At 37.1% G+C, this 13,416-nt stretch overlaps 1 protein-coding gene across 4 annotated transcripts in view; it reads left to right on the top strand.

Moving 5' to 3' along the window:
- Positions 1 to 13,416, top strand: part of DENND1B (DENN domain containing 1B) — a 143,695-nt gene that overhangs the window by 44,506 nt on the left and 85,773 nt on the right. For all 4 annotated transcript variants that reach the window (XM_075182590.1, XM_075182587.1, XM_075182589.1 and 1 more), the window contains exon 3: positions 3,047 to 3,090. In XM_075182590.1, the coding sequence (XP_075038691.1) occupies positions 3,047 to 3,090 (44 nt within the window). The remainder of the gene's footprint in view (positions 1 to 3,046; positions 3,091 to 13,416) is intronic.

Below are 13,416 nucleotides of genomic sequence, written 5' to 3'. Positions count from 1 at the left end.
AAATACAAGATAATTTTAATTGCATTTGTAGTTTTTTTTTTATTTGGTGATGTTTATTAAGCTGAATTTATAATTTGTCTATGGTGTTTACAACGGAATTTTTCCGCAGAAAACATTAGTAAAATTGCCACCCTTTCCCCAGGCAATGTAGCATCTGAGCAGTTCTACAGGTATTTACTGAAGGTAGTCTTACATGTTTTCTTTTTCATGTTTGTATAACGTGTAAAGCACATGTTTTTTTTTTTTTTTACAGGACATTTTCTTTAAAAATGTTATGCTTATGTATGCAACTTTCTCCCATATATGTAACAGATAACGCATACTTTTACCAACCTCCCTGGTTTTATAAATGTTTGGGATTAGCACAAAACATTCACATACCTAGGAATATTAATTTTCTGCTCTTGGTCACTGAAATTCTTAAACACTGCAGTATTTTATCATCATTCAAGTTGTCAATACCCCTAGATATAGAGGATTAACTGGACTACACTACTGCATTTCAAACACATAAAAAGGGAGCCTGGTCAATGCACCCACACCCCTTAAATGAAATAATAGACTGCAGGTTATACAACGTAGTCTTGTGTTGTCTTATCTAACTGAATTTGTGCTACTTAACTTTGCAGATACTAGGAGAGGTATCGCGTCACTTCCTTTAATATTGATCCATATTGACAAATAACTGCTTAAAAACTTGATACTTTTGTTTGTTTTACATGAACTAGTCCTTAGTATAATATGTCTGTACTAACATAAATAATAATTACAGTTTCTTTTTTTTTTTTAACCTGTCTGTAATTCTTCTACTTACCGACTCCTAATGTTATTACGGATTTAGTATTTCGATTTTCATCTTACTCAATTAGAGAGTCAAGTGCTACCAGATGAAAGAAACTTGCAATCATTTTTTATAATAGTTAGCTCTTAAAGGTATCACCATTATTCTACTTTTATTATTTTTATTTGCAAAAGTACTGCTCCCTATCTGTTACAATGCACAGCTGGTGTCAGCAGGAAACCTTGATGTGATCACTGAAGTTTACTATTGTGTGAGAGGCACGGGGGTCTAGTAAAACGCAGATCTTTCCGTAGTGCCCTTAGTGGTAGGTTGTAATTTCATAATAGTAGGTGAGGAAATCTTGTTTTAAAGTACTTTGCAAGACTCTCAGAAGGTTGCAATGCCCACAATCGCCACATTCGTCAATGCTATCATAATCTGGTATATAATTATGTTGTTTAATTACAAGTGACTTTTCAACTTTAGTTACATTGATGCTGAATTCACACAGAAGTTTAAGCATCAAGTGCTTTGTTATAAATATAATTAAACAAAGTAATAAAACAGTTTCCTTTATATATTTTGCTAAACCTATCTCTCTAATTCCTTCTGGTAAGCAAAAATGTAGGCCTTGATTACATGCGGATGAAGTACCATTCAAATATTTAGTGCAGTGGTGGGCAGCATGAAGTAGCTGGAGGGACGCAGGAGACACACAGAGGAAGGAGGGAGAGCACACTGCACCCCCACCTCCTCAAGGTATGCCACAGAGGAGGTCTGGTGATACCGAAGGTTGGCTGCCCTTGTTCTAATAAGATCGAGAGCAGGCGACTGGTGGAGGGCGCAAGTTGCCCACCGCTGACTCAGTGGGTATGTATTTGCAAAGTAGCAGGAGTAGCTTTATTTGGGGGGTGTCTGTAAAAAAAAATTAATATGATTTCAAAGAACACATACATGTATTGGAAAACATAACATAACACATCATACGTAACAATAATTGCTATTCTCCAAAAGCAGCAGTGATGTATGCCCATTGCAAGTCATATATTGCACAGATTATCTATCCCAAGCGCTAACCATTACCACCATGCTCTGCTACTTACCTGTGAGGCAGGTCCACTTTAGTTGTGCTAGTGACGTGGGGGTGCCATGAGAAAGTGCAGCTGTCGGGTTCATTGAGGCATAGGACTCATAGGTCTGGATGACAGCAGTGCAGCTCAGTGACAAAAATGTTATACAGCCATCCAGGTGACATTTATGCTTCATATATTAAAGCTGCATATGTCCAGTGGCCAAAACAGTTTTGTTGGCCAAATGCACAAAGTCATAGTAGCTCATAGTAGCCTACAACCTACCCTATTATATTACTTTCACAGTGGTTGCTTCCTTGTTAGTGAGCTACAATTGGCTGAACAATAGAAATACTAGTAAACTTTGATATTAGGATTCTAAGCCTGTGTGACAAAAAACAGATCCCCTTCCATTGATTGGAGGACCTGAAAGGGAAAAGTTTTTGGTTGTCGTTGTTGAAATCTAGTGTCACAGGGCTGTGGCTAATATTACTTTGACCTTGTATAAGGGTTACTGCAATATCAGACAATAGCCATAGGGTATCTTCTTCGTTAGAAATAATGATTTGTAAATTGTATTAATCAGTTTTTAAAACATATCAACTGTTTCAGAGATTTATTGACTACCTGTTAAGAGGGTGTGTAATGTGAAAGCACTGAATAGTATATTTTATAAACTTGACACCGCAAACAATCAGATATGTTCAAAAACGGCTTCAATATGTGCTGTATATCCACCAAACTGGAACAGTTCCCCTACCCCCCATCCCCCCCCCCCCAAAAAAAAATACATAACTTAATAAATAAGTTTATTAATTTTATATGAATTTCAAAAACATTTTGAGTTGAGTCCCCTATTATGTAACCTTTTGAATATTAGCACACATTTTTAAAGATGCTTTACAATTGTAAGTCTTAATCTAGACATACTAGTAATCCTTAATATAGACTTGTTTATTGTGTTCTTAACTATAATTTTGCTGAACTGTAGTACAGTATGTCAAAAAGTTGAAGTATTCTATGTGCCACATTTCAGAGGTCAAAATTAACTATTTTGCATTGATAAAAATTTGAGAAATATTTTTGCACTGTGTTTTGATCATATTTGGGAGAAAAAATTGTCAATATTAATGTCTCTAGTGGTTACATTCTGTCCTCACTCCTCTGATTATTGCTCTGTGTCAATTATTTACAGACCCAAACTTACTGTGGAAGTTCCCAGAGGATTTCTCTGACCAGGTCAGTAACATCACAAGGAGGTCTGATTTTGTTATCGTTCTCTCCTGGATGTAATGATGTGTACCGTCCTCGCCTTCTTGAAAAATCTTTGGGCAGCCAGCAAATATTCCAGGTTTATTTTTATGTAGTACACAGTTTTTATATGTTTGCCAGCGGCAAAAGTCACCCGTCTGTTTGTGAGTACACCCTGAACATGCCCCTCTTTTAGTTTCATGCTAGGTTCCGCAGAATCGGTGTCACAATAATGATATGCAAAGAGCAATTTATGAAGCTCAGCTATTTTGTTGACAGCTTCAAAATATTTAGTGTAAATGTAAAGAATATTCCTTAACATAAGTATTGGTTCTCATACTCCCTAATTGGAATAGTACAGCAATGTTAACCATTGGTAAATAATAATACAAATGTGCCATGGCCTTAATTATTATTTTCTTATAAAAATGTAGAGATTTGTAGAACATGCATAGAAAGTTTTGCACATGTGCAGCAACATTTTTCCAATGTAAGTTTAGGTTGTTATAGACTGTTGCCAAGTTACAAATGATAGCTTATATTCTTGAGTACTTGCTAGCAACCTAACTGAATGAAGTAACTTGGATAAAATAGCAAGGAAACGCACAGAGAGGGGGAAAAACCTGGATGGTATATGTTTGTTTGTTTTTTTAGCAAACATGACCTGTCAGTTTTCCAAAAAGTTTTGTGTTGCATTATATCACTTAAATGGAATAGTATCCTAAAGCTTTATAGGAACTTGCAATACTTTATCATATATAATAGCTAATTAATCAGTATAGAGTTTTCTTTTTGTGTCAATGGGTGAGTATTTTTCCAAATGTGTCTCTTTCATAATACTTATATAAAATTCACTCCCCTTTGGAGTGCAAGGTCTGTATTCCATCTAGTTCACCTGCTTTGTCAACTTTGGCACGTGTGACATCTGTATAGAAGACACAGAGTTCTTAACCACTTAATCTGGGGTTAATGGCTACGTCTGTATTGGTATTTAAGGGATAATCCCATTTCCTAATTTCCCATCTAAATTTCTTACATCTGAGCTGTTTGTGGATATATTTATTGCTGAGATGATGGCATTTTCAGGCAGAGTGTCTCTGCCTGTTTTTGAATTGCGCATTCCCAGGGTCACCTTCCAATAAATAAAAGAATGTTGTAGTACAATGGCTGCCTTCTGTTTGAAATACCACTTCATACTTTACTTTCATTTTACCCTCTCATTTACACATGCATTTCTGGATTAGCTCTTTACTGGCATCTAAATGCACATTATTTCTGTTCAAATTATAATTCTAACATTAAATTGTCAAAATTACAATTATAGGTTGATTATTGGTGATTATAGAATTTCTGATTTGACCTCAAATTATAAGTGTATTGTGCTAATCTAAATCATATGGTCCTTGCCATTTGGAGTCTAGCCAATTGTATATAATCTTTTAAAAAGCAACTGCATGTCAATAGCCTTTCCTAAGAAGAAGGGTTAAAAGTGCAGGTTGGGGATTAGGATGAAGAAATGTTTTTCTTTTACCTGGTGGGTATTTTAGAAATCAAACCAGCATATGCCACCGGCCAAATCCCCCCCCCCCCCCCCTCAGTCTGTTTCGTCTGCCAAAGCCCCTTTGTCTAAGTCCCATTGTTACAAGGACTTATTGACAGTTGTAGAACGTAGCTCGAGACACGAGGGATACCCACCACCCTGGGGAGAGGCACAAGCGTGGATTATGGAAATATGAATTGATCTTTAGAAGAAGGGTCCTTCCTCTGTTCTGCAGGAAATACAATGAAGAGAGGGAGCAGGGCTGTGATACGATGTGAACACTAAGAATGGACTGGGAGCTCACCCTTCCCAGCTGTTGGTAAAAATAAAAAAAGAAAAATGTAGCATTTGTAGATCACAAGGATTTGTGAAAAGGCAGAGGATAATGAAGCTACGTGTTAGACATATTTTGAAATAATGTATGCAGCAGTGTTTAATCCCCTTATAGTTAGGCACTGTTAAAATAATGCAGAGGATGTTGCCAGCAGGTTTCAAAAATGAAGTCTGTCTCATTGACTTGAGGGAAAAAAGCTCAAATATGAGGAATGTGTGATATTTTATCTATTTTTATTTATAAATAAGTTAAATCATGTGTGTGCTTGTTAATGTTTTTTCATTGGCTGTCCCATAACTATATAGTTTTATTGATCTTACCTGCCTTTATTACTTTTCTTTATCACTCCTCACCTACCTGCTTTTATTACTACTTTCTGTCTGCTATTATTGCTCCACAGTATCACTTTACACCGAATTGCTATTATTTCTGTTATCCCCTACATATTGCTAGTACTGTTCTTTTTTTTTTTTTACTACACCCCTACATACAGCTAGCACCTTTCTGTGTCATCTGTCCTCTACATACTGCTAGTACCATTCTGTGTCATCTTTCCCCTACATACTGCTAGTACTATTCTGTATCATCTCCCTACTACATAATGCTAGTACTGTTCTGTATCATCTCTCCACTACATACTGCTAGTACTGTTCTGTGTCATTTCTCCCCTACATACTACTAGTACTGTACTGTGTCATCTGTCCCCTACATACTGCTAGTACTGTTCTGTGTCATCTGCCCCCTACATGCTGCTAGTACTGTTCTGTATCATCTCTCCCCTACATACTGCTAGTACTGTTCTGTATCATCTTTCCCCTACATACTGCTAGTACTGTTCTGTATCATCTCTCCCCTACATACTGCTAGTGATGTTCTGTATCATCTCTCCCCTACATACTGCTAGTACTGTTCTGTATCATCTCTCTACTACATACTGTTAGTACTTTCTGTATCAGCTCTCCCCTACATACTGCTAGTACTGTTCTGTATCATCTCACCCCTACATACTGCTAGTGATGATCTGTATCATCTTTCCCCTACATACTGCTAGTACTGTTCTGTATCATCTCTCTACTACATACTGTTATTACTTTCTGTATCATCTTTCCCCTACATACTGCTAGTACTATTCTGTATCATCTCTCTACTACATACTGTTAGTACTTTCTGTATCAGCTCTCCCCTACATACTGCTAGTACTGTTCTGTGTCATCTCTCTACTGTATGATCTCTGTACTACATACTGCTAGTACCGTTCTGTATCATCTCTCCCCTACATACTGCTAGTACTGTTCTATATCATCTCTCTAATGTATGATCTCTGTACTACATACTGCTAGTACTGTTCTGTATCATCTCTCTTCTACATACTGCTAGTACTGTTCTGTATCATCTTTCCCCTACATACTGCTAGTACTATTCTGTATCATCTCTGTACTACATACTGCTAGTACCATTCTGTATCATCTCTCCCCTACATACAGATAGTACTGTTCTGTATCACCTCTCCCCTGCATACTGCTAGTACTGTTCTTTATCATCTCTGTACTACATACTGCTAGTACTGTTCTGTAGCATAGCATCTCTCCCCTACATACAGTTAGTACTGTTCTGTATCATCTCTCCCCTGCATACTGCTAGTACCGTTCTGTATCATCTCTCCCCTACATACTGCTAGTACTGTTCTGTATCATCTCTCCCCTACATACTGCTAGTACTATTCTGTATCATCTCTCTACTACATAATGCTTGTACTGTTCTGTATCATCTGTCCCCTACATACTGCTAGTACTGTCCTGTATAATCTCTGTACTACATACTGCTAGTACTGTTCTGTAGCATAGCATCTCTCCCCTACATACAGTTAGTACTGTTCTTCATCATCTCTCCCCTACATACTGCTAGTACTATTCTGTATAATTTCTCTACTGTATGATCTCTGTACTACATACTGCTAGTACCGTTCTGTATCATCTCTCCACTACATACTGCTAGTACTGTTCTGTGTCATCTCTCTACTGTATAATCTCTGTACTACATACTGCTAGTACCATTCTGTATCATCTCTCCACTACATACTGCTAGTACTGTTTTGTGTCATCTCTCCACTACATACTGTTAGTACCGTTCTGTATCATTTCTCCCCTACATACTGCTAGTACTATTCTGTATCATCTCTCTACTGTATGATCTCTGTACTACATACTGTTAGTACCGTTCTGTATCATCTCTCCCCTACATACTGCTTGTACTGTTCTGTATCATCTCTGTACTACATACTGCTAGTACCGTTCTGTATCATCTCTCCTCTACATACTGCTAGAACTGTTCTGTATCATCTCTCTACTATATCATCTCTCCACTACATACTGCTAGTACTGTTCTGTATCATCTCTCCCCTGCATACTGCTAGTACCATTCTGTATCATCTCTCCCCTACATACTGCTGGTACTATTCTGTATAATTTCTCTACTACATAATGATAGTACTGTTCTGTATCATCTCTCCCCTACATACTGCTAGTACTGTTCTGTATCATCTCTCCCCTACATACTGCTAGTACTGTTCTGTATCATCTCTCCCCTACATACTGCTAGTACCATTCTGTATCATCTCTCCCCTACATACTGCTAGTACTGTTCTGTATCATCTCTCCCCTACATACTGCTAGTGATGTTCTGTATAATCTTTCCCCTACATACTGCTAGTACTGTTCTGTATCAGCTCTCTACTACATACTGTTAGTACTTTCTGTATCATCTCTCCTCTACATACTGCTAGTACTGTTCTGTGTCATCTCTCTACTGTATGATCTCTGTACTACATACTGCTAGTACTGTTCTGTATCATCGCTCTACTACATACTGCTAGTACTGTTGTGTATCATCTTTCTACTACATACTGCTAGTGCTGTTCTTTATCATCTTTCCCCTACATACTGCTAGTACTGTTCTGTATCATCTCTTTACTACATATTACTCTTACTGTTCTGTATCATCTCTCTACTACATACTGTTAGTACTTTCTGTATCATCTCTCCACTACATACTGTTAGTACCGTTCTGTATCATCTCTCCCCTACATACTGCTAGTACTATTCTGTATCATCTCTCTGCTGTATGATCTCTGTACTACATACTGCTAGTACCGTTCTGTATCATCTCTCTCCTCTACATAATGCTAGTACTGTTCTGTATCATCTCTCCCCTACATACTGCTAGTACTATTCTGTATCATCTCTCCCCTACATACTGCTAGTACTGTTCTGTATCATCTCTCCCCTACATACTGCTAGTACTGTTCTGTATCATCTCTCCCCTACATACTGCTAGTACTGTTCTGTATCATCTCTCCTCTACATACTGCTAGTGATGTTCTGTATAATCTTTCCCCTACATACTGCTAGTACTGTTCTGTATCATCAATCTACTACATACTGTTAGTACTTTCTGTATCATCTCTCCCCTACAAACTGCTAGTACTGTTCTGTGTCATCTCTCTACTGTATGATCTCTGTACTACATACTGCTAGTACTGTTCTGTATCATCTCTCTACTTCATACTGCTAGTACTGTTCTGTATCATATCTTTACTACATATTGCTCGTACTGTTCTGTATCATATCTTTACTACATATTGCTCGTACTGTTCTGTATCATCTCTCTACTACATACTGTTAGTACCGTTCTGTATCATCTCTCTCCTACATACTGCTAGTACTATTCTGTATAATCTCTTTACTGTATGATCTCTGTACTACATACTGCTAGTACCGTTCTGTATCATCTCTCCTCTACATACTGCTAGTACCGTTCTGTATCATCTCTCCTCTACATACTGCTAGTACTGTTCTGTATCATCTCTCCCCTACATACTGCTAGTACTATTCTGTATAATCTCTTTACTGTATGATCTCTGTACTACATACTGCTAGTACCGTTCTGTATCATCTCTCCTCTACATACTGCTAGTACCGTTCTGTATCATCTCTCCACTATATACTGCTAGTACTGTTCTGTATCATCTCTCCACTATATACTGCTAGTACTGTTCTGTATGATCTTTCCCCTGCATACTGCTAGTACTATTCTGTATGATTTCTCTACTACATAATGCTAGTACTGTTCTGTATCATCTCTCCCCTACATACTGCTAGTACTGTTCTGTATCATCTCCCCCCTACATACTGCTAGTACTGTTCTGTATCATCTCTCCCCTACATACTGCTAGTACTGTTCTGTATCATCTCTCCCCTACACACTGCTAGTACTGTTCTGTATCATCTCTCCCCTACATACTGCTAGTACTGTTCTGTATAATCTCTCCCCTGCATACTGCTAGTACCATTCTGTATCCTCTCTCTCCTACATACTGCTAGTACTATTCTGTATAATTTCTCTACTACATAATGCTAGTACTGTTCTGTATCATCTCTCCCCTACATACTGCTAGTACTGTTCTGTATCATCTCTCCCCTACATACTGCTAGTGATGTTCTGTATCATCTCTCTACTACATACTGTTAGTACTTTCTGTATCATCTCTCCCCTACATACTGCTAGTACTGTTCTGTGTCATCTCTCTACTGTATGATCTATGTACTACATACTGCTAGTACTGTTCTGTATCATCTCTCTACTTCATACTGCTAGTACTGTTCTGTATCATATCTTTACTACATATTGCTCGTACTGTTCTGTATCATATCTTTACTACATATTGCTCGTACTGTTCTGTATCATCTCTCTACTACATACTGTTAGTACCGTTCTGTATCATCTCTCTCCTACATACTGCTAGTACTATTCTGTATAATCTCTTTACTGTATGATCTCTGTACTACATACTGCTAGTACCGTTCTGTATCATCTCTCCTCTACATACTGCTAGTACCGTTCTGTATCATCTCTCCTCTACATACTGCTAGTACTGTTCTGTATCATCTCTCCCCTACATACTGCTAGTACTATTCTGTATCATCTCTCCTCTACATACTGCTAGTACCGTTCTGTATCATCTCTCCTCTATATACTGCTAGTACCGTTCTGTATCATCTCTCCTCTACATACTGCTAGTACTGTTCTATATCATCTCTCCCCTACATATTGCTCGTACTGTTCTGTATCATCTCTCTACTACATACTGTTAGTACTTTCTGTATAATCTTTCCCCTACATACTGCTAGTACCGTTCTGTATCATCTCTCCCCTACATACTGCTAGTACTGTTCTGTGTCATCTCTCTACTGTATGATCTCTGTACTACATACTGCTAGTAACGTTCTGTATCATCTCTCCACTATATACTGCTAGTACTGTTTTGTATCATCTTTCCACTACATACTGTTAGTCCCGTTCTGTATCATCTCTCCCCTACATACTACTAGTACTGTTCTGTATCATCTCTCTACTACATATTGCTAGTACTGTTCTATATCATCTCTCCACTACATACTGTTAGTACTGTTCTGTATCATCTCTCTCCTACATACTGCTAGTACTATTCTGTATCATCTCTCTACTGTATGATCTCTGTACTACATACTGTTAGTCCCGTTCTGTATCATCTCTCCTCTACATACTGCTTGTACTGTTCTGTATCATTTCTCCTCTACATACTGCTAGTACTGTTCTGTATCATCTCTCCCCTACATACTGCTAGTACTATTCTGTATCATCTCTCCTCTACATACTGCTAGTACTGTTCTGTATCATCTCTCCTCTACATACTGCTAGTACTGTTTTGTATCATCTCTCCCCTTCATGCTGTTCTTTATCAGTACTCCCCTGCCCACTATTATGACTGGTCTTTATCACTCTTCCCCTACCTTACTCTTGTTTGTCACTCCTCTCCTACATGTTGTTATTACTGTTGTTTATCAGTTTTGCCCTCTCTGCTATGGTTACAGTTTTGTTTTATTTACAGATACCTTCTGATGTTGTTCTTCTATGTCACACCTTCCCTAAATACTATTTTTATTGCTCTATATCACTCATCCCCTTTCTGTCTGTATTATTGTTCTTTATCACATTCTTCCTAACTGCTATTTTTACTTTTCTGTATCACTTCCCCTGCCCTTTGTTATTACTGTTCAGTATCACTCCTTCCCTACTTGCCATTATTACTGTTCTGTATCAATCGCTCCTATAGCTTCTGTTATTAAGGTGTGTATTGCTCCTCCGACATATTCTATTATATTTCTTTTGTTTCACTTCTCCCTCATTTTTTTTGTTTTATTTTGTTTTATTGCTCTCTGACCTGCTTTGGCTCTATATCGTTGTTATTCTACTCCCATTTTTTTGTTGTTGCCCCACTGTTCACAGATTTCACAGATTCACAGATTTGTGTGTTCACTGGAATACACAGATGATAGTCCCCACAGCCATCCCTCTTAGTCCGGATTTATGGATGGTAATTTATATAAGTGTGTATGCAAGTTTGGAGCTACATTCTAGACCCTGATTTGTGAATGTACCGAGATTTGGCTGAACAGAACCTCATATTGAGGATTTAGTATTTACTAGTGCATACCTGAAGTTTAAGCATCAGTACTCTTTTTAACTGAGGATTTGGGAACCAGCTGGTTACTTCTGCAATAAGACCTTATCCAATTGCGAACCTTTCATTTTTACCACAGCTGGACTAATTTTGGTTCCTTAATTTTCTCTGAGCAATTATAACATTTGTGTCTATCTGTATATGCTGATTTGAGCACTCGCTGCACGTTTAAAATACTTTGTATTGTTGGCAATCCATTTGCATGAAGTTTTTACTTTATTAATAAATACATTCGATATCCTTTATTATTATTATATTAAAATAAACTAGTTTTTCTTTTTCTTTTAGTGTGGCAACATATTCTTATTTTATGTATATACCCTTTGCAGCTTTGTTCTGGTGCTCTCTGTGCATTCAGTTTACACTACTAAGAAGTTTACCGGGAAATATTTTATTAGTTAAGTCTTGTTGGCTTTATGTATCCTTAAATTGTTGTTAAAAGTCAGCTTAGGCCTTGTAAGGGAATGTAATGGCAAACTTTGCTCACTGATAACCAAACTAAGCAGAGGCTTCTCTACCATTTAAATGTATTTCAAATATATTATTTTGTAGTTTTTTATGAAGTTATTCTACTGTCCCTTTCTAAGGCACAGAGACCCTAAACTACGATAAATGTAAACTAAGAAAGTGTACTACTATTGTATGTGTGTATTCCAGTGAACACACAAATCTGTGAATTAGCAGCTCCACCAGTGATTTTTGTAAAACAGGAAGTGGGAAAAACCGGCGAGATTGTGAACTTTAGATTATTCCTAATTCATCATTTTTTATTCTTTTTTTCTGAAATTTGGCATGCGGCACCTATGAACCGTTCTTCATTCGCATGCCAGATTTCAGTTTAATAGCTCTAATACTTTTTAAAATGTTGCCCCTTAAACACCATGACCCACCTCTCACAGATTTCTTCCTTTATAATATATATATATATATATATATATATATATATATATATATATATATATATATTTATATATATATATATATATATATATAATAATAATAATATCATACTTGCCAACTCTCCCGGAATGTCCGGGAGACTCCCGAAATTCGGAAATTCGGGTCAGTCATATATATATATATATATACACACACACACACACATACATGTGTATATATATATGTGTGTGTATCATCATCATCATCATCTATTTATATAGCGCCACTAATTCTGCAGCGCTGTAAAGAGAACTCAATCACATCAGTCCCTGCCCCATTGGCGCTTACAGTCTGAATTCCATATCATACACACACACAGGCCTATATATGTGTATATATGTATAAATACGTGTATATATTTATATATATATATGTGTGTGTGTGTATATATATATATATATATATATATATATATATATATATATACACACTGTAGCTGGTGCACAACAGATACAGCTGAGAGAAGCGAACTTTAGAGAAACCCAGGACTTGAATCGGCCACATATGCGTCGTCACGTCCTTACTGTACATTTCCTACATCCACCTGTCCCTTCCCACTCCCATTCCACCCATCAGGTCATAGGTAGTTGTAAGTGTCATTTGTGTTCAGAATAAATTGCTTTCAATTGCTTTCATTGATGTAAAGTCCGTGTTTTTGAGAATGCGCAGAGCTATTTTACGCAAGATAGAGCAAGCAAAGATGAATCAGACCCATTATATTCATCCTAAATATTGTAAAATTCCTATGTGAGATTGTTACATTGTCTTGTGCGTAGAACTCTTCTAAGTTCTGAAGTGGAAATGTGCATTATATTTTGTTTTCATCTCTAGCTCACTTTTCCATTGTCTGTGCAGGTATCTCACTTCCCATCCTATTAGATGTGTTTCTTGGTTTGCATGATATTTTTGCTTCCTACTTCCATTTTTTACTTCTCTTTTAAT

Source organism: Mixophyes fleayi, chromosome 8, assembly GCF_038048845.1.
Source record: "Mixophyes fleayi isolate aMixFle1 chromosome 8, aMixFle1.hap1, whole genome shotgun sequence".
Taxonomy (NCBI): domain Eukaryota; kingdom Metazoa; phylum Chordata; class Amphibia; order Anura; family Limnodynastidae; genus Mixophyes; species Mixophyes fleayi.
This window is presented reverse-complemented; position numbering and strand designations above follow the sequence as displayed.